Raw genomic sequence first — 19,454 nt, forward strand, 5'->3', positions numbered from 1 at the left:
GTTGCGGTTACGATTAAACTTTTGTAAATATTTCGACGAAGAAGTGAAGAGAAGAAAAACGTAGTATCTTATTTATTCTCATTTTAGCCCTTAAGACACATTTGCCAATATTATGTAATTATAATATTTTATACTTGTATTATTATTATTTTGATAAAATAAAATACATTTTTGTAGTAATATCGACTTATTATTTGTCATTTCAGAATTTATTTAGAAAAGAATCAAAGCACGTCTGAGTCACGTGTCATCTTTATTATTTTTATGTTTTAATTTTGCACTTTACACAACCCTTTCCTTCTTTTCCCCATCCGTTTAATCGAAAATAGGGAATTGATAATGATAATTTTGGAGATGCAATTAAGAATATGATTCCATCCGAAGAGAAATCCGAAGAAAATCTGCCGCTGTTACTGCTGTTTTTGGACGATAGCAATAACAACGGCAGCAACAAGTCACAGCAACATAAGAATAGAAACTTTTTGTTCGATCGGAACAGATACAGCAGGATCTCTGAAGGGGCAAGTAACGTGTTCACGCAATGGCCAGGTTAGTTACTGATACAAAAATACATTTAGAATTTGAAGCTGTGAAGATGATAAATATTTGTCTGTAGGTCACGTCTCGAGCTTCTGGTTGTCAGCGTTCATCTTCGTGCTGATGTTTTTCGTGTTATTCATAATGCTAATTGGTGTGACCGTGTCTTCGAGACATCATCTCAGGCCGCGCTGTCTGAATTACGACTACAACGTGACACTCACAAAGATATACCTGGTGCACAGCGGAAAATGGCACAAGCATCAGCTGGAAGCTGTGGAAGAGATCGCAAAGAACTATCCAAGTATGAACATTGATCTTATAGTTTTGAAGAACATATCGGAAGTGGTAATTGTGAGGAAGAAACGTGCTGTTATAACTGGAGCCGAGATGAACATAAACGTGGGACGGAAGGACAAGCTGAGGAGGTTGCATTTGGATCCGGTAAACGCTGTTAATTTGACGCAGAAAAAGGTGGCGCGTGTTGAGAGCCTTCACGCACTTCTCAACCGCTACCCCGTAATATCGTTGCGCAAAGAATCGATGCAGGAATTCTTTACGTTTTCGCCGTTATTCTCGTATTGGAAACGGCTAAACGGGGAGCTGGTGGAATTCGCTGCTCGAGCGCTAATGCTGTGGGAATACGGCGGTGTCAGTTTCAAATTACCGGCGGGAGACGCGATCAAAAACGCGCGCAGCAACTCGACCGGCGGAATCAAGGTGCACAACCTGATGCCGGCCCTCTGGGGTCCGGACATCTTCGTCGAGAGCAACGTGCGGGCGTTCCAAGAATTGCCAACTGGAGTCGTAAACATCGACGAGGACGGTCTCCACATGGAGACGAAGACGCCGTGCCACGCTTACTTTGGAGACGTTTTGGCGAATCTGCGACGCGCCGGCCCCAACGACACGGCCCGTTCCATCGTGCGGCAGACGTTGAACTCCTTTTGCCTCAACGGTGCCGTCAGCGACGAATATTGTGACACCCTTTTAAAACAATAAAAGAAATACAATTTACAAAGCCAACACAATCAGCAATGGCATGATTTAATTCAACAGTGGCCGCCGTTGATATGGAGAAAGGCGCAGAAGATTGCCAGCCAATTGTAGACGACGAAGATGGCGAGTACGGCCGACTGCTTTCTGATGATGATGCCGTCCGAGCAGGAGCGCGACACGAACAGCAGGAACTCCAGGCAAATGACGATCGAGTAGAAGATCAACCACGGCAGGAAGAAGACACCGTTTCTCTTTACAGTGTCAGCAGATCATCAGAAATTAACGAGTCGCCGTCGGTAAGGAAATAGGTGAAAGTGTTACTCACCAGCACCGTCCCGACGACCAGCAGCATGTAATACTCCATCGAAAGCACCAGGCTGATGAGTCTCAGGTCGCGCTCCGTACCGCTGCCGATGAGTCTCGTAGATTTCAGCGTGGTCAGCAGGTTGCACGGCAGCTTCGGTCCGCACACCATGATCTGAATTATCTGGTACAGGCTTAGAATCTGCAATTAATTCAGAAACATCAACGCAATTATATAGTAATATGCGCTCCTACCACTCCTAGGACACCAAGGATGGCCGCATAAGTTGCAGATATGTTGAAAACATTCCACCTGCAAACGTTTGCTATCCACCTGCTCCGATGGTGGCAGCTCTTGAAGAAAACGTAATTCAACATGGCCTTGGAATGGCGCGTCGCTTCAAATGTTTGTATTTTTTTGACGTCCAAAACGTTTCCGGTTTAGTGTGTCCCCTTTTTCCTTCCCTTCCCTATCCTTCGTGGCCATCGTCGTCGTCGTCGTCGTCGTCGTGAATCGGGCAAAATTATAAAAGAAAAGAAAAACAAAGAGAACGGAATCAATCAAAAATGAGTTCAGTAAGTTGCGTTTTGGTGAAGGATCCGAGCTCGATGTACGGCGACGGCAGCAGCGAAGGACGCCGCTCCGAGGAGTACAACGCTCTGAGCGCGATAATGTGGACGATCGGATCGCTGCTCGTCTCCTTCAACGTCGAGATGAGCAAAAACAATACAGGTATTGCATGCAACATACCTTAACATCACGATCGACAATTTCGAGAGGCACCACCTCCAACAAACAAACAAACGAACTGACGAAATGCCACTCGCAATAAACAAACAAACTGATTGACTGACAAAAGCGCATCGAAATGACGCTCACCTGTTCGTTCCATAGGCGTCTTGGTCTCCGTGACATTCCTGAACGTCATCCTAATGCTGATCGCCACGCTCCTGCTCGGAAAGGGGCTGAAAGAGGTGAGAGATATTCAGATGCAAATAGATAGATGGTAATAAATGTTGTGAGTTTACAATTTCAGAGTAATCCCAGTTACGTGATGCCATGGGTGGTGGTGTCCTTTTGGAGCATGTATCAGATCCAGTTCGTCGACATCGGCAAACTGTTCAGGGCCGTCAGACTGATGAGCGCACCGAGCAGACTGCTCTGGTGCACCCTCATCACCTACGGCCTTTCACTGCTCGTCCGCTTCCATCTGACGGTCAGCGTCGCCTACGTCGCTCTGCAACAGTGGTACAACAAGAAGTTGGTGCAGGAGGTCAAATCGTCAGCAATCCGCAAACGATGAACAAAATACCAAAATTGAGCGATTTCTTCAACCTTTCTTTTTTTAAATACGAGGAAATTAACAGCAGCAAAAATAAATTCATTGACGAAATCCGCAGCCAGTTTTAATACTAAAAAAAATAAAATTCATTAATAAGGAAGGAACTGCATACTTTCTACTAATAACTTTTTTTTTTGAAAATCAATCAAACTGTTAGGCAAACCTACCATCAACAAAGCACTACAATTGCATAGTATAGAGAAATGTGAGAAGTTAGGAAATTTAAGGGCAATGAGAATATAATAGTTGTAATCGTAATCGTCGTCGATGGGTTAAATTACAATAAATATTTATTTATATTATAATCATCATAATATTATTTTTTGATCTTTACACGTTCAAGTAGTAAATATTAAATATGTTAAATATATATTATTTTTTTGTTGTTTGTTTATATATCGTTTAGAGAAAATTGTGCCTGCAGAATCGAATATAATAGGAAAAGAAATTGTTGAAGCGAAAACATGTTTTCGCTAGCCGGCAATTAAATTAATGTTTTCTTTTAGACCCAATATTACACAACGACCTATTGCACACATCAATTGCACGTTAATACTAAGGAATGCGTCAATCATTCGTCGCGAAGCAGTCTTTCTGTTTGTTTGTTTGTTGTTTTAAGGATACGTAGAGTGCCGTTCAATTACATCAAGAAAACAAACTACACTAATAGAATAGAATAGGAAAGAAATAATCACAAATAGTTAAAAACAAAAAGGAAAGAACAAAAACAACATTATAGAGAAGTACGTTAAGCCTGAAGACGCTCGGCAAGGGAAAATAGAATCCCCTTTTTTGCGTCCAATTTGATAGTAGAGATGCGAAAAATTGCTATTCAGACCCTTTGGATTTCGAAGAGCTTCACGTCTGTATCGTACCACACCGGTGGATCCATATTCCTAAAATTAAAACAATCTCAGTGAATATCTTTCATTTCGTGTGATATACTGCAAATGATACCTCAAATATATGACGCCCCACATGTACGTTCGGAACCAAGTCGTGGTGCCGGTGTTCGCCTGATATTTCCTGATTAAGATCGGATGCGGAACCGGTAGCAAACCCACCAAGGTTCCGTGCTGCAGAAATTTGAGGATCTCGCTCTCATCAGTCAAACCCCTAGGATAGAAACGTGTATCAGAGAAAATTGAATAGAGTAATAAGAGTGGTAACTTACTTGTCGATGCAGATCTTCTCGACCTGCGGCACGAGCACTTGCAGCAATCTCATGATCGTCTGCAACGGCAACTTGGACTTCCAGGAATGTACCCATTCGGCGGTTGGCACCCACAGTCCGCTCGGATTGTTCTCGTCGGCAGGAATTACGCGTAAACTATTTTTCTGCATAAAGCAACATGTAAATTCGATGAATTAATACTTGTCGACGTACACTAACTAACCGTGTTCACAGTTTGCTTGGGAATGATCGGCGATTCGGGTTTCATCTCTTCCTTCGGCAAATCTTCGGTCAACTTCGTCTGAGGCTGCGGGGAACTAGACGGAGCGGGCTAGGAAAGTAGTGTTGATGATGATTAGTAAGTGCATGTTGTTGCATAGAGATGATGACTTACTCTGGAGTCGTCGGAGGCGGCAGCGGACGCGTCTCCGGCCTCATTGGGTAAACCGGTGTTCTGGGGCGGAGAATTGATATTCACAGTTGCCATGCCATTGGTGATGTGGTGCTGGTCTATCTGCTGATAGGCCGGATGGGCGCTTTCTCGTTCCGTCATCTGGATGATGCCCGGAGTGTCCGGAAGAGTCGCCTTCAGGGTGCCCGGTTCTGCGGGCAACGCCGGGTGCGAACCCTCCATAGGCAATTCGGCGACGTTCTCGGTGCTCGTCGCTTGCGACAGCGGACGCGGCGTCTTCGATCGCTTATTCAGACTCCTCGTTATAGCCGAATAATCGCACGGTAGATTGGCCAGGCAATGGAACACCTGTCGCTTTCGGATAATCGTATACACAAGATTCGAATTGCCTGGAAAATAAATTAAATTAATGTTGGATAATTGTGCAAACTAATTAGTTGTTGTTCCCACCATCAAATTGATATTGGATTATGTTGTTGAAAATCTCCAGCAAGAAGAACACCAGGTGATGGTTTGTAGGCGAAGAGAACAGGAACCACGGTGTGCTGAATGCCTCCAAGAGATGCAACAACTTTGTGCTCGCCACCATCGACAACGTCTTCAAATAGGGAGAAACTGTAAATAATTTAGATCGATTGCAAATTCAGGTAAAATTGTGTAACTAATCGTACCGTTGACGAGGATGGTGAGAAGGCAGTCGAAAAGCGGTTGCAGTCTCTGATGACCGGTCGTGATGATCTTGTGAAAGACGATGATCAAGAGGTCGGCGTGAGTGCCGGTAAAAACGGGAATGTCCATAGGAATGGTAGCTGTGTAGGGTTTGTTGAGACGAACGCCAAAGTTCCTCTCACCGGAAAGCAGCAGCAGAATGAACACTCCAATATGCATCAAACCGACGCGAGCTAAAATAAAACATAATATAATATTACACGTATTCTTTCAAATAGGACTTACATTGATCGGCTCTGGAATCGTTCAAGTGATAGAGAATCGGTACTAGAATTTCGAGGACGTCGCTACTTTTCAGGACGTAGTACAAGAATTTCTAAAAAAAAATATATTACTTTGAATCACAAAAGGATAATGCAAATATTACCTTGTTGTAGTCGCAAAGTTTCCAAAAGAATACCAGAAGCTCCTGGTGAAAATGCACCTTCTTCGTGGAATTCGGTAAATACGTTTGCACCAGAGGATTGTTCAGCAGTCTCGTGATTCCAAGCAATATGAACTGGAAGTCCTCATCGCGATGAATCCTCGACAGATAGTTGATGAACAGATTATCTGGTGAATTGTGCTACGTACGAACGAACGAGATTAATATATATATTTTTATGAATATCAATTGTATACCTCATCGCCAGGCTCGAGCGGGTTGCAGGTGCTCGTATCGTGGTCCAAGGTGACGATGAGAATCTGCAATGCCGCCTCGACCAACGGCTCGAGGGAATCGTTGAAGATCAAATGGTTGTACGGCACTCCCAGACCCACAGGATCGTAAGCGCAGACGGTGTTCAGCAATGATGTGAACATCGGAAGAGCATGTCGGTTCTCCGCCGAAGTCAAGTAACTAAACTCAGAGGGAACGCAATCAAATTGCAATTCAAATAGATCATTATAACACTCACGCAATCCATTTGTTTGGGCTCTGCGAGATATCCACGGGCGGATTGTACATGGTCTCGCTGAAACAAGTGAGCAGCAACTTTAGTAGTTCGGTCCTGTGCGAATCCAGGAGCGGATGCCTTTGCGGCGAATGGGCAAATCCCACGCCCGCCTCCCATATGTACTCGCAACTGTCGATGGCGTTCAAATCTTCAGCCTTGTCCTGCAATTAATTAATTTTAATAAAATATACAATTTGCAAGAGAATGCAAACAAATTACCGGTCCGCTTTTCCTACTATTAATGACGGTAAAATCTGGACAGAATAGAAGATCACAGATAGCGTTCAGCAGCGATTGCGCCAAAGGGATGGAATCGTCTTCGTTCTCGCTCTGCGCCGGCAGCGACGACCAGAAGAAGCCTTTCCATTCAGAATCCTCGAAGATGTAAGGTAAAATCCGCGTCAGCAGTCGTATGCAGTTCAATACTGAAAACAAACAAAATTAATAATTTATTTAATCAAATTGGAAAGCAAAAGTAATCATCACCAGTTTGCTGTTCATGCTGAGTTCTGCAGCTGTTGTCCACAGCCTTGACCAATTTCTCGACAGCCTTGTAGCAGAGTGTGGCCAGATTCGAGGGGGCCTCCTCCCTGAGGCTCCGAATCTCAGTGGCAGGCACCAGCGTGAATATGTCCTGCACATTGTTCACGTTCTCCGACCAGAACTGCTCCCAGAACGAATCGTCACTTGCGTCGATTGGCTAAAAGGAGGGAAGATTAACACGCTTTACACAATTATTATCTCGTTCCAATTGGATTCCTATTGAATCTGATGCGATGCACTGACCTCGGTTTTCGTTGTCAGTTGAATAACCGCCTTGCGGAAATTCAGCTTCGTGTCGACGTTGCCCATGGCGAACTCTTCTTCTCGTTGTCTTCAAACAACACCGAATTTACCAGTTCACAGTGAAAACACACAACAACAAACAGAGCGAGAAAGTCACCGCCACCGCCGTCAACACATGAAACGTCAATGTGACAGCTGCAGCTGATGACAAGTCAACAATGTGAAGTTGCCAATTAATTGACGTTATTACTCACGACGACCACTGAAAAATCGATATTCGTGATTAAATCATTCAATATTGATTGAAAATTGAGAATGAATGAGCAACAAATAATACTTACACGTTCACTTGAAACATAAATTTTTATTGTAGGCAACCAGTCGCGCGCGCTCCGATACATTTCCATTTATCCCTGCAAACAAATTGAATATAAATAGACAAATTAATTATTAATTTTAAGTTAACATAGTACAAAATTTGAATTGGTCGTTAGAAGAAACGCTGCAGTTAAATACTTATACAATTGTTTGGTAACTAGGGCGCGCAATATTTGGCGGTAAAATATTCAATTGCATTTGTTTCTGTAACCTCAAATCCGATCCAAATCGTTCCTCGCCGTATACATGTGATATAGACGTATTATTGTTATTAATAGTGTACATCATCATCTTTAAGTGTATCAAGTATTAATTGTGAGATATAAAGATGGCTGTGGTTAACTCCTGGAAGAGTATGAGCTATGATGAGAATAGACCTAATTTACCATGGTAATTGAAAATAACAATAGTTGTAGTTGATTGTTTATGCGTTTCTTTTGTTTACACTGTCTTGATTTTTAGGGTGGAGAAGTACAGACCAAACACCCTAGAGGATTTCTACAATTTGGATGACATTGTCACTACTCGTAAGTCTTTGTGACTTTATTACTTTGAGATTGAGACTGAGCAAATAAGTTTTTTTTTTAGTGAAGAAGTTCATAGATGAAGGGCAACTACCGCATCTGTTATTCTATGGTCCACCAGGCACAGGAAAAACTAGCTTAATCCTCGCCTGCGCCAGAAAACTATACACACCTGCACAGTTCAATTCAATGGTAAGTAAAAACTGTTGCATTATTTGTATTATTATTGAATGGATTATATAAACAAATGTAGGTTCTAGAATTGAATGCGTCGGATGATCGAGGTATCGGCATTGTTCGGGGGCAAATTTTAACGTTCGCCAGCACCAGGACCATCTTCAAATCCGGCTTCAAACTGATCGTATTGGATGAAGCCGACGCGATGACCATGGACGCACAGAATGCGCTGCGAAGGAGTAAGTACCATCGACATGATTGGCGAATGCGGACAAATGGGTGGATCGATGGAGGCGTGGTCTGTTACCGAATTGATTGATTGATTTTTGTTGCCCGGGCGACTCGCAAACACAACATTGCCTCCTGGTGCGCTTACAGAGACCGATCCATACAGGTGGCGCGAGGTCGTAGTACATCTCACACGTGCGGTATCGGTATCGTTGTTATTCGAGATGCGAAACATCTTTCATAATATTCCATGAATAATGGAACTAATCGATATTAAAATTATTGCCGTGGGACTAAAGTGGTATGAGTGGAGGTGGGGTGAAATGTGAAAAGTTCAGTTCAGAGAAGAGAGGAACGTAGGTGAGGTGAGTGCAACACAGTGAGTTATAAATATTATTATAATTTGGTTATTTTAATCGTACTTTCTTTCATTTGAGTATATATTATTATAAGTATTGAGCGACGGCGGTGGCTGTGGCGGTGTTGTTGTTGTTGTTGTTTCATTTAGCATCGTTGGAATTTAATTCTCGGCGTACTCGGAATTCATCAGGTTGTAAAAGTCGCTGAAAATGGCTTCGCCGATGGTGCAAGACTTGTCGCTGTGACAAGACTCTGCGAAAATCAGAAAAGTACCAAAGATCAGCAATGTAATTTCAAATCATCATTGGATGGTGTAATCTATGAGTCAGTCGGAGGTGTAGTAGTAATAGTAGTTGTATTATTATACCTTGGGAACAACAAAGTCCTTCTGCGGCGCAGCGACCGGTGTTCTTCCTGCAGGGAGCGGATCCTGCGATGCAGGGTTCTCTGCCATGGAAGAATCCCTCGCGCTGGCATTTGACGGTTTCCTGGGTGCCGAGGAGGCAGCCGAAGGGGCCGCAGCAGATGCCCGGTCCGAAACATTGCCCAGATCTACCAGGTCCGCACGTGATGCACTGGAATGAAGAAAGAGAAAGAGAGGAATTAGACTAGTGGAAGATCTTGCATTTATTACTCTTACCGGTTTGATTTGAGTGTTGTCCTGCATGGCTCGCTTTCCGCCGCGGGGGCAGTTGGTGATGAGGCAGGAGTCGCAGAGTCCGACGAAGACGACGGCGAGGACGAGCAGAAGGGCAGACGACTTGAGGATGAACATCGTTGAAGGAGGACTGTGCATGTTCGGTTGGGGTGCAAGTCTTTTTATACCGAAACCGAGCGTGTGTGTTGGAGAGACGTCTGTCGCATGAAATATGCATCTTGAGTTGCCCTTTTGTGTTCCAGAGTGGGGCCGTGCGGATTAGCGGTTTTGTGGCTGCTGCTGGTGTTGCCCATTTTCATGTAAATCTTTTGGCGCGGTGTTCGCCCTAATGGAAACGGAGCGTCGCGGAAATGTCTGATTCGGAGGCGGACGAGGACGTCGCGACGGCCGCCGCCCCGACCGCAGCCAAGGAGATCAGAGTGGCTTTCGTGGGCGAGCCGAGCGTCGGCAAGGTGCGGATTAGCGCGCACTTCACTCTCGCTGATTTGATAATTTTCGTGTCGAATTGCTCTGTCCTAGACCAGTCTGATTAGGAGATTGTGCTACGACGAGTTCTCCAGACAGTACGTAGCGACGGTGGGCGCCGACTTCTACATGAAGCGAATCTCGCTTCCAGGCAGGAAGGAAGTTACGCTGAAGCTGACCGACGTCGGAGGCCTCGAGCTTCGCGGTTCCATGATCGACAAGTATCTCTTCAACGCAGACGTAACAATAAATAATGCGTCAATTACTACTATCGAATCGCTAAATTCGTCCGTTTCAGATGATCATCCTCGTCTACGACATAACGAATCCAACGAGTTTCGATTACATGAGCAACTGGTTGGCCATCGTGCTCGGCTTATTGGAGTCGGCTCCCTTTTTCGCCGTCATCGGCAACAAGTGCGACCTGGAGCACCAGAGGGCCGTACGCCTCGATAAGACCAATCAATTCGTCGCCGATCACAACCTGATAAGTCTCCTGGCATCTGCCAAGACCGGTGAATCAGTGGACGCCTGCATCGTCGATCTAATCTCTCGTCATTTGGGTCTGCCGCCCTTGACGAAGACGCAGAAGGAGCAGCATCAGGCCGTGCTCAAGGTGGAGCTCGTACCATCACCACCGGAGAACGTCAAGAGGAAGATCGGGCACGTGCATCATACAAAATCCTCAGTCTGTTGCATTCAATAATCCATTTCCCTAAAAAAATATATATAATCAATATGTTTGTAAAATAGTACAATTTGTAGTCTTTCTTTCAAATAAATGATTATCAATTTATCCTATTACTACTGACTACTCTCAGTTAGATTTTCGTATATATTACAAATAGATACGAAGTATTATTATATTTTTTCGTCGTTTTGCAGTTATTGAAAAGTACACGGAGAACGTGCGCTTCTGCATAATCTGCAATTACCTGAGCAAGATAATCCCGGCGCTGCAGTCACGTTGCACCAGGTTCAGGTTTGGCCCGGTGCCCAATCTGGACATGGCGCCAGTCATCCACATGGTCGCAGAAATGGAAAAGTAAGTTTTCACTCTTCGTTTGTACTTAATAACAACGTCACTTGGAGGTTGGACGTGCATCATCTGGGCATGGATTCGATCGTGCAGTTGTCGAAGGGAGATCTGCGAAAGGCACTCAACGTACTGCAGAGCACCTCCATGAGTTACGACAAGATCACCGAGGAGAACGTGTACCTCTGCGTCGGACACCCGAGACCTGCGGACATTCAATACGTTATCGAGACGATACTCAGCAAAGACTTTAAGACAAGCTACGAAAGTAAACATAACGTGACTTCGTAATTAATCATGTTTTCAACTCGTCTTTAAACTTTTGCAGAGATCAGAGAAATGCAAACCGTAAAGGGATTCGCTCTACAAGATATATTGTCGGAGGCGCTCAAATACATCTACAGAAGTAAGTAGTTGTTGTTGTTGTTTTTTTGTGTGGTAACAGCAATAGAGTAATGGTAATATATAAATGTTTCAGTCGAATTTCCGTTCGATTTTCTGATCGAGCTGTGGGAGGCGATGGCCGAAATCGAGTTCCGTTTGGCGGCAGGAAGCAACGAGCACATGCAGTTGACCGCCTTCATTTCGGCGTTGCAGAGGGGCAAATCGATCGTCCCACCAACCGACATCTAATAATCACAATAATCTGTTCCTGTTTTTGTAACCGTTGTACCATTTGATATATTCATAATAAATATTAGAAAAAAAAACAACATTAATTTATGTTCGGAATGCGTGGGATGGGTGATTGTTGTTGTTGTTGTGAATGGAATAGAAAAGAATAATCGTTTTTGAATACCTTACAATATATTTCATTTGTTAAAGCCTTATCAATATATATATATATTTGTTTTTGTTTTTGATGGTCCTTCTTACATATATATTTCTTGTTCTCTCTTAATAAAATAAATTAATTGGTAGGAGGAGATGGAGGATTTTAGTTGATAATAAATAAGACGATCGCGAGGAGAGGACGGGATGGGAGGAATGGGTGGTTTTTCTTTTCTTTTCATTTAACATTTTTGTTTGTATTTCATCAGTCTGTTTTTTTTTTGTTTGTTGTTAGAAACGAGGTGTTGGTAGATAGGTAGTGGTGGTGTTTGTTTATCCAAAGATATTGGTGACGAGGTTGTTGAATCCGCTGGATATCGACGAGAAGAGACCGGATTCCTGTGCCTGCTGCTGCTGAGAGACGGGGCCGTGATGGTAGAGCGGCTGCTGCGGAAGACCGCCCGGCCTATAGAAGGGCCCGTCCTTCCTCTGATAAACACATAATTGCATGTCAGTATTACGCGGCAAGATTGTATATGAGAATATAGTAATTAGTAAATAGTAGTAACGTGACTTACGGGATAGTTCGTTTTTTTTTGTTATTTGTTTGTTTGTTTTTTGAGGTAGAATATATACAACAGAAGAAGGTGGTGGTGGTGTTGGTGTTGGATTGGTTTAATCCTCGGGGAAGGTAATGTCGGCGTTATCGGCGGGGTTTTTGTTTTGTTCGGGTTTTGGAAGCATACTAAGAGAGGGTGAAGTCACGGGGCGGTTAAACTGTTGGCCGAACTGGAAGAAATAATAAACCCCATATTGTACAAACACACCCACGACAGCAATAAAAACATATAAATATATATATATACACTAGTTTTTCTCTGCATTCCTCGCTACCACCAGAAAAGAGCTGGATGATTTCATGTTTGACTTACCGAACCTACCTTGGCAGGATGCATGGTGACGTTCAGAAGGGTCGGGTGTTCGGCCACGACCATGAACTCGACCTCCCTAGGTACATAACCATCGGCGTAAACCTACAACGAGACAATTAATAGTAATTTAATCAATATATATATAAGTGTGTGCGCTTATTACCTCAAGTTTGTACACTCCCGGAAGCAGAATCCTCCAGAACTCTCCGTACTTGGTACTCTTGAAGCCAGCGTCGCGAGTCTTGATCTTGAGTGCGGCCTTCTCGATCGGGTTGCCGTTCTCGTCCATGACGAAACCGTGCACACCGCGGTGCGCCTCCGCCAAGAACTTGATCAGTGCCTAAAACGAAGCGATACGTCAGCGGTTTATAAACGTAGGGCGGAATCGATTGCTCACCAATTTGTTATCCTCCCAATATCTGGGCAATTCGCGAGCCGACGGGAATTTGCAGCACGAGATCTCCAGGGTCACCTCCATGCATCCGTACCAGACGTAGTTGTAATCTTGCATGCCACCGGTCAACGGATACCAGGCAGCGCCGTTAGTAATACCCTGGATTATAAAATTGTAATAATGCATTTTCAACGTAATAATACTTTACCCTTTGGAATCCGGAAGCGGACGGTTTGCACGCGACGCCTTTACTCATCTTTGCGTGGTTCGTGGAGTACGTCAGCGAGAGATGCTTGAAGACGTCATCGTCGGGGGTCAGAGACGGCGCCGAAGCATAACTTTGGAACACTGAAAAGTACCCGACAGATTAAAGCGAATGCATACAGATATAATGAAATCAAGTTTAGTAATTTCGATGAGTATCTTACGCGAGCACAAGGCCGAAGACCTGCAAATACCTTTTGCAGCAGCATTTCAAAGAAGGAGAAATTCATCATCAATAAAGTCGAAAAGAGTTATAGATAGAGATACGAAAGGTGGGCAAGCTTACGGGAGTTGGGGGTGTTGTCGAAGGGGTAGCTGGCGACGAGTGCGCCTCCGTGCAGACTTCCGGAGAGTACGAATTGAATCTTCGACACCCATTCTTTGACGGCCTTCGTCTCCGGCTGGGTACGGCGGTTGTTCTGCTTGAAATAGTCGGGGAAGTTCCGGTTCAGATCGAATCCGAGCGCGTTGTAGCGCCCTTGACCGCCCTCGCACGCGCCCTCCTTCGACACCTCGAATCCGTCCGGATTCATCGACGGCATTATGTGGATCCTGGTGTTCTCCAGCAGCCAACGAACATATGGATCCGTGCTGTATCCGGTTATCAGATACTATAGAGGACATGCATATAAATATATTAATAATCAAAGGATGAAAGTAGATACATATTCTTTTTTTGGAAAGATCCCCAAATGGGACCTGCGGTAATTGGAGCGGGTGGCGAGAATCAGTACAAGGAGGTTCGGAAATCGGAGATGGTAGGGTAGATCGTTTCCGTTTTCGGCGGATTCGTTTTGATGATTGATCGATTCAGTGCAAAAATAGACTCCGTACGCCACCCATGAGAACGGTTATAATATCACCGAGAGCCGAGGGATTCGCACTTACATGGATCAAGTGAAGCAGGAGCTCCCTGCTCACGGCCTCGTTACCGTGGATGTTGCCTATGTACTTCACATCCGGCTTTCCGATCATGTGTTCGTACGGAGATGCGGAGACGACCATCACCCACAGATCGCGTCCTACAACAAGAAACAAATAAATTAATCAATCAAGAGAATAATTGAATCACTATTGATTACCTTGCACGGATTTTCCTATGGAATAAAGGGCGGTCAACGATGGGAACTTGGCGCTGGTCTGGCGCAAGAAGGTGGTCATCTGGTCGTAGTTGTGGTAGTTGAAGTCGAGGGTGTAGGGCTCCTCGACGTTCTGATAAGTCCTCTGTTCCGGATCATCTCGGAACGAAATGTCCGAACCGGAACCGGAAGGCGATGAAGCGACGCTGGCGCCCAAACTGAATTGCACTCCAGCCTGTTCGTCGGCGAAGGCGAGCGACGTCGCCGCCAAAAGCACCCACGCGAAGATCATCTTCGCTGCAAGCTGCTGCTGCTGTCGTCTGTGTCCAAACAAATAAAACTGCATTCAAATTAAATTTTCTCTCGGACGAGACGGAAACATTGAGTTCGTGAGATGGAGAGAGAGAGAAAGAAGCAACGGAACTGGTTTATATAGTAGTAGTCATGCGGACAGAGTGGAACAAGCTGCGGGGGAAAAAAAGAATTTAATGTCATCGGTTTTCCCCCCACAGACGAGCGGGTTTTGCCGGAATGCAGAAGATAGGAGAAGAGAAACATCATACATAATTTCGACTGGAAGAAAGTACATTTTGATTATTAATTCGTCTGAAGTTGCGCGTAGGTGAAGAGAAGAAGTTGTTGCGATTAAATTCGTTATTTACAGTTATTGGTGTGTTACGTAACGCGCGCCGCGGGAAAACGAAAGAAGGTCTCGGACCTTGGCCTAGAGAGAGAGAATCAGGGTCATTGGGTCAGGTGGCTCGGCTTGGCCGCCGCACGTCGCATTACCGCCGCCTCCTCTTTCTCTCCTTCGACCACCTTCCACCGCCGCCTCCAAGGACTCCTAGACTATCAGGAGGATCCGAGCCCTTCACCGATATACATTTATAGAAATAGCATCAGCGAGCTGACTGGGGGGAATGGGGAAAGATAAAAACGACGCGTTTCGAACAACGCAGGAAGAAATTGAAAACACATAGACTCATTAACACATTTATCAATAACACAACATATCAGAGGATAACGATTCAAATTAATAATGTTAATAACACTTAATAACTGGAAACGTAATCTCAAAAATATGTATAATTTCGTTTGGATCGCAGCAAATGTAGAGAAGAACCGGTCAAGCAATGCAGTCGCGGTGCTCTACTAAATAGGTGCGAGCAAAAGTAAGCAGAGGCGAACAGAAAAGAAAATCGCGCAAGAGAGGTGATAATGCTGAAGATGATGATGATGGAATTGAAGATAGAAAGAAAATCGTGAAACGAGACAAAGAAAAAAAAAGTAGAAAAGCTGACAGTTGTGGTGTTCCAATTAGTCGTCATAAACATCGACATTTTCACGCCACTTAGACAGGAGGAACTTTCTTATTCGTTTGTTTACTCTTCTTACGCTATATTTAGTGCATTTAGTATATATATATAAAACAAATGAAATTGTTGCGTTAATGACACAAATATCCATAGAAACAACAACAAATCAATTAAAGAAATATTAAACTTAGAAATTCCGTTTCATAACTTTTCATCAAATTGATATAAACGACGATTTAAAAACGTGCAATCAACTGGAAATTGAGCAACGAAACGAGCATTTAAAGTTGTAACACAGAAACGGATTGCTAAAATAATCAAAGTATCGATACGTTTTTTTTTTTGCGTTTTGTTTCAATTCAAAACAAATGCAGAAAACAAACGAAGACGCCCACAACAGCATTCCGTCGCCGTAACAACAAACGACAATTGAAATCAGTTCGCGGCACGCTCGACTAATTACAATAATAATAATCGCGCACGGTGATAATTCGTCGCCTTTCAAAAACAAATACCAAATACTCCAATAACACTTATTTAAGATTTAAATTTAAAAAAAGAAAAGTATATACTATACAATATTAATTATACTAATAGAGAAGATTATTGACATTGACATTTTGTAATGCGGTAAAAACAAGTGATTTGTTATTAAATTATTCATAAATAAATGCATTAATGTGGAACGAGACCTAATGAATATTTCATAAATATGTTGTAATGAATAAAGGAAATTATATTAAACCTTGATATTAAAGCATTTAGTATCAACGAAATTTCAAAGTTCGGACTTTAACAAAGACACAACAAAATAATTTATGAAATTGATGAAATATAAAAAGTGCTATAGTCAAAGATAGATGTGTATTAGCAGAAATATCTGGCAAGACCTTGGAAAGTGTGCATAAACAAAGGCATAATATAATGAAATCAATTATCAATCTGTGTGTTTACCTTCGAATCTAATGCGATTAAATATATTAGCAATGGGAAATTTCATTAAATGCGAATCTACTGAATCACCAACCAACACCAACCGTTATTCAAACATCCTCTCTTCCACATTACATTACGTAATGTAACAAAAAAATTAACAAAAAAAAAAACGAGAAAAAGCCCCGAAATTGTGATCAAATTTAGTTCATCGTGTTAAATTGAGCGGAAAGAGCAGATTCCCAAAAAAATGTACAAATGATGAATACAAACAGGTAATTGTAATAATTAATAATGAAAATATAACAACAACAAGAAATGGAAGATTACGGCACGCAAAGTGTCACGGAGAATGTGAAAGTTAGTTAATTAGCTGCGGCTGATAAACGATAAACGCACGCAAAAGAGAAAAGACCGAATAAATACAGCAATTGAGAAATAAATAATGTGTGTGTGTGTTAAATTACCGTATTTCGTTGTCGAATTCGACTGGATGCAAAAGTTTAGTTCTATCTCTTCGTCACACACTTGCACTGTGGAAGGCAGGCGAGACGTGAATGAGAGACGCGAACTTGGCCAAGTCTTGAGGAAACAAGGAGGAAAATGAGAAGAGGAGGAGAAGACCTTCCTCCTTCCGTCCTTCTCGTGTGTGTGTGTGTGTGTGTGTGCACGAGGCGGCATGAGCAAATTTCACAAATTTTCCCAACACGCATACTCACGCAAACCGCAACGACACGGAACGTAAACATAAACAAAAGAGAATAGCGACAACTGTCAGGGAGGGCAAAGTGTCAGAGGAAACCACCTGATAACCGACCAACGAAACAAAACAATGACAAATGTAGAAATTCCCTCCGACGATAGTAAAGAAAATAGTCTTGCTGCATTGACTAATGAAAAATAACTCAGAATTACCACCAATTAATATGTCATTTCCAGTTCTATTAATGACATTTTTCCCAAAGCGATATTGATAATTTTGAGAAACGCAAAGTCAACTTGACATAATTGTCAATGATATAATTGAACGTCAACTTGACAGATAACAATGTCAAATTTTTATTCGTCTATTACATAATTTTGACTCTATTCGCTCAATGGCATTACAATAACGATTATAATAAACAGTTTCGTTTTTGGATTTGCATTCACGTATAGTAGACGACAAAAATGAATAACCGTTTCGATTGGAACAACTTCAAAGGCTCGCGCGCGACCGAAAACGGAAAAAAAACCGTACAACGAAAACACCGAATTAAACTGTAAACCAACAAAGAGAATGGGAAATGAAAGAAAGAAAATAACCCAATTAATTCAGATCCGAATAAATTAACACGTCATTCATTAATTTGTCCCATTATTCAAATCAGAGTTGGATTTATGTTGGTGGCTGTGTAGAGGAAATGCATATTATAGCAAACTTGATTAATGACTTACATTTTTTTGCAATTTCAATTTATAATCAATTGAAAAAAATACAAAAATAATAATAAATGTATTAATGATAAATGGAAAATAATCTCACCTCTGGATTTGTTATATCTCAACGAACGATGCTGGTAGTTCTCATTGACATCAACGAGAAGGAGATGAGGAGCGAAGTGTCCGCTCGAAGGCTCCTTACTCTACTGACCACTGGATATTTTCGTGTTGCGCTTCACGACTACACCAACACGATCGTTGATGATGATGAGGATGATGTCGAGGAAGAGAGTACCGTTGCGGCGGACGAATTCTAGACCTAATTCCTCCACCTCCACAACAAAAACCACTTCTTCGACCTCCACCTCTTTTTTTTCCTTTTTTTCTTTTTTGTTGATTGCTGCTGCAGCTCTCCACACCGCCTCCAGCTATACGAACAATGAAATTGTATCAGAACTATTACTACCACTACTACTAAATTGGCTTACGGTAAATTTCGTGGCGGTGGCCAAAAGATGTATGTATAACAGATGACAACAAAAAGAACGGCACTTCTCTCCTCGTTGCATCTCCGAATTTCGTCCCTCCACCTCCTCCTTCTTCTATCTCGTTCCCATTCATCGGATGGCTAAATAAGATGACCGCTATCCGTTTTAACAGATGCACGCGAATCAAAATACTAAATATGCTCCTCTCACTGGAATTACAACATCAAAGAGTTTGTCGAGGACGAACGCTCTATTTAATTGCAAATAACAATAATAATAGTATTGAATGAGTGATGCACGTGTTAGCAATTTTCGAATTTTACGTAATTCAAATGAGCGAGTACATCGAGCGACATCTGCCGAAACGCGTTTCCACTCCATACAGGACACTAACTTTCTCCTAATAAAATGTAAAAGATAAACTTGATTCGATCCGTGTGCATTTTCTGTGTTAAACAGGTGCTACCTCGAGCAGGTAAATGCGTACGGTCTTGCATCAATTCAGAGGCTATGTGTTGCGCTTGAAATGATACCTGGTTAGCATCTTCGAAACAAAGATGATATACCTTTAATTAGCACCTGGACAATATTTGGGGATTCTAGCAAGTATCGATATATTACTGTGGTTTTAGCCGTTTGGCTGTAATTCGAGTTCAAAATTTAAAAAATGCTCGAAAAAGGAGTGTTTTACATTTCATTGATTTTACTCGATTTAAACTATAATTATAAAGAATCATAATAGAGATGACCAAAAGATGCATATGAAAGCTGAGTGTTTGGGGAAAGTACTAAAGAATCTAGCATGTATCGA

General features: G+C 42.7%; 6 protein-coding genes across 12 annotated transcripts; 2 read left to right on the forward strand and 4 right to left on the reverse strand.

Annotated features, from left to right (window-relative positions):
- Positions 1-1,586: 1,586 nt before the first annotated feature.
- Positions 1,587-2,807, reverse strand: LOC108563692. Its single transcript, XM_017922440.1, has 2 exons — positions 1,862-2,807; positions 1,587-1,787 (listed from the first exon to the last, which is right to left on the reverse strand). Exons 1-2 carry the CDS (start codon positions 2,009-2,011, stop codon positions 1,590-1,592), a joined length of 348 nt encoding a protein of 115 aa, XP_017777929.1. The 5' UTR covers positions 2,012-2,807; the 3' UTR covers positions 1,587-1,589.
- Positions 2,808-3,777: 970 nt separating this feature from the next.
- LOC108563693 (protein HID1) lies at positions 3,778-7,416 on the reverse strand. The gene is made up of 14 exons (XM_017922441.1): positions 7,219-7,416; positions 6,919-7,132; positions 6,652-6,857; positions 6,394-6,593; positions 6,119-6,335; positions 5,865-6,062; positions 5,723-5,813; positions 5,440-5,670; positions 5,219-5,383; positions 4,751-5,157; positions 4,580-4,687; positions 4,357-4,520; positions 4,140-4,298; positions 3,778-4,078 (listed from the first exon to the last, which is right to left on the reverse strand). The coding sequence occupies exons 1-14, from the start codon at positions 7,282-7,284 to the stop codon at positions 4,015-4,017; spliced, it is 2,490 nt and encodes an 829-aa protein (XP_017777930.1). The 5' UTR covers positions 7,285-7,416; the 3' UTR covers positions 3,778-4,014.
- A 203-nt stretch (positions 7,417-7,619) lies between these two features.
- Positions 7,620-11,744, forward strand: LOC108563694 (replication factor C subunit 5). Its single transcript, XM_017922442.1, has 8 exons — positions 7,620-7,986; positions 8,059-8,123; positions 8,185-8,312; positions 8,374-8,536; positions 10,894-11,053; positions 11,101-11,312; positions 11,373-11,450; positions 11,523-11,744. Exons 1-8 carry the CDS (start codon positions 7,925-7,927, stop codon positions 11,675-11,677), a joined length of 1,023 nt encoding a protein of 340 aa, XP_017777931.1. The 5' UTR covers positions 7,620-7,924; the 3' UTR covers positions 11,678-11,744.
- LOC108563695 (ras-related protein Rab-28-like) lies at positions 8,664-10,721 on the forward strand. The gene is made up of 4 exons (XM_017922443.1): positions 8,664-8,890; positions 9,786-9,995; positions 10,063-10,248; positions 10,307-10,721. Exons 2-4 carry the CDS (start codon positions 9,894-9,896, stop codon positions 10,712-10,714), a joined length of 696 nt encoding a protein of 231 aa, XP_017777932.1. The 5' UTR covers positions 8,664-8,890; positions 9,786-9,893; the 3' UTR covers positions 10,715-10,721.
- On the reverse strand, positions 8,967-9,704 carry LOC108563696 (neurophysin 1-like). The gene is made up of 3 exons (XM_017922444.1): positions 9,526-9,704; positions 9,253-9,460; positions 8,967-9,137 (listed from the first exon to the last, which is right to left on the reverse strand). The coding sequence occupies exons 1-3, from the start codon at positions 9,679-9,681 to the stop codon at positions 9,046-9,048; spliced, it is 456 nt and encodes a 151-aa protein (XP_017777933.1). The 5' UTR covers positions 9,682-9,704; the 3' UTR covers positions 8,967-9,045.
- A 344-nt stretch (positions 11,745-12,088) lies between the features above and the next one.
- LOC108563697 (carboxypeptidase D) lies at positions 12,089-18,337 on the reverse strand. 7 transcript variants are annotated; one of them, XR_001891107.1, is made up of 11 exons: positions 18,259-18,332; positions 14,488-14,824; positions 14,294-14,427; positions 13,692-14,016; positions 13,570-13,599; positions 13,350-13,489; positions 13,145-13,300; positions 12,911-13,087; positions 12,757-12,849; positions 12,394-12,604; positions 12,214-12,304 (listed from the first exon to the last, which is right to left on the reverse strand). XR_001891107.1 is itself a non-coding variant. In XM_017922448.1 (10 exons), exons 2-10 carry the CDS (start codon positions 14,774-14,776, stop codon positions 12,149-12,151), a joined length of 1,509 nt encoding a protein of 502 aa, XP_017777937.1. In that variant the 5' UTR covers positions 14,777-14,804; positions 18,259-18,337; the 3' UTR covers positions 12,089-12,148. The 7 variants fall into 7 exon arrangements, 5 of the variants coding, with proteins under 5 accessions (XP_017777937.1, XP_017777934.1, XP_017777938.1 ...); XR_001891106.1 differs by having other exon boundaries at positions 12,748-12,849; XM_017922448.1 differs by lacking the exon at positions 12,394-12,604 and having other exon boundaries at positions 12,089-12,304; positions 12,748-12,849; positions 14,488-14,804; positions 18,259-18,337.
- Positions 18,338-19,454: the final 1,117 nt, after the last annotated feature.

The sequence above is a fragment of the Nicrophorus vespilloides genome, unplaced genomic scaffold, assembly GCF_001412225.1.
Source record: "Nicrophorus vespilloides isolate i.1.1-1 unplaced genomic scaffold, Nicve_v1.0, whole genome shotgun sequence".
Lineage (NCBI taxonomy): Eukaryota > Metazoa > Arthropoda > Insecta > Coleoptera > Silphidae > Nicrophorus > Nicrophorus vespilloides.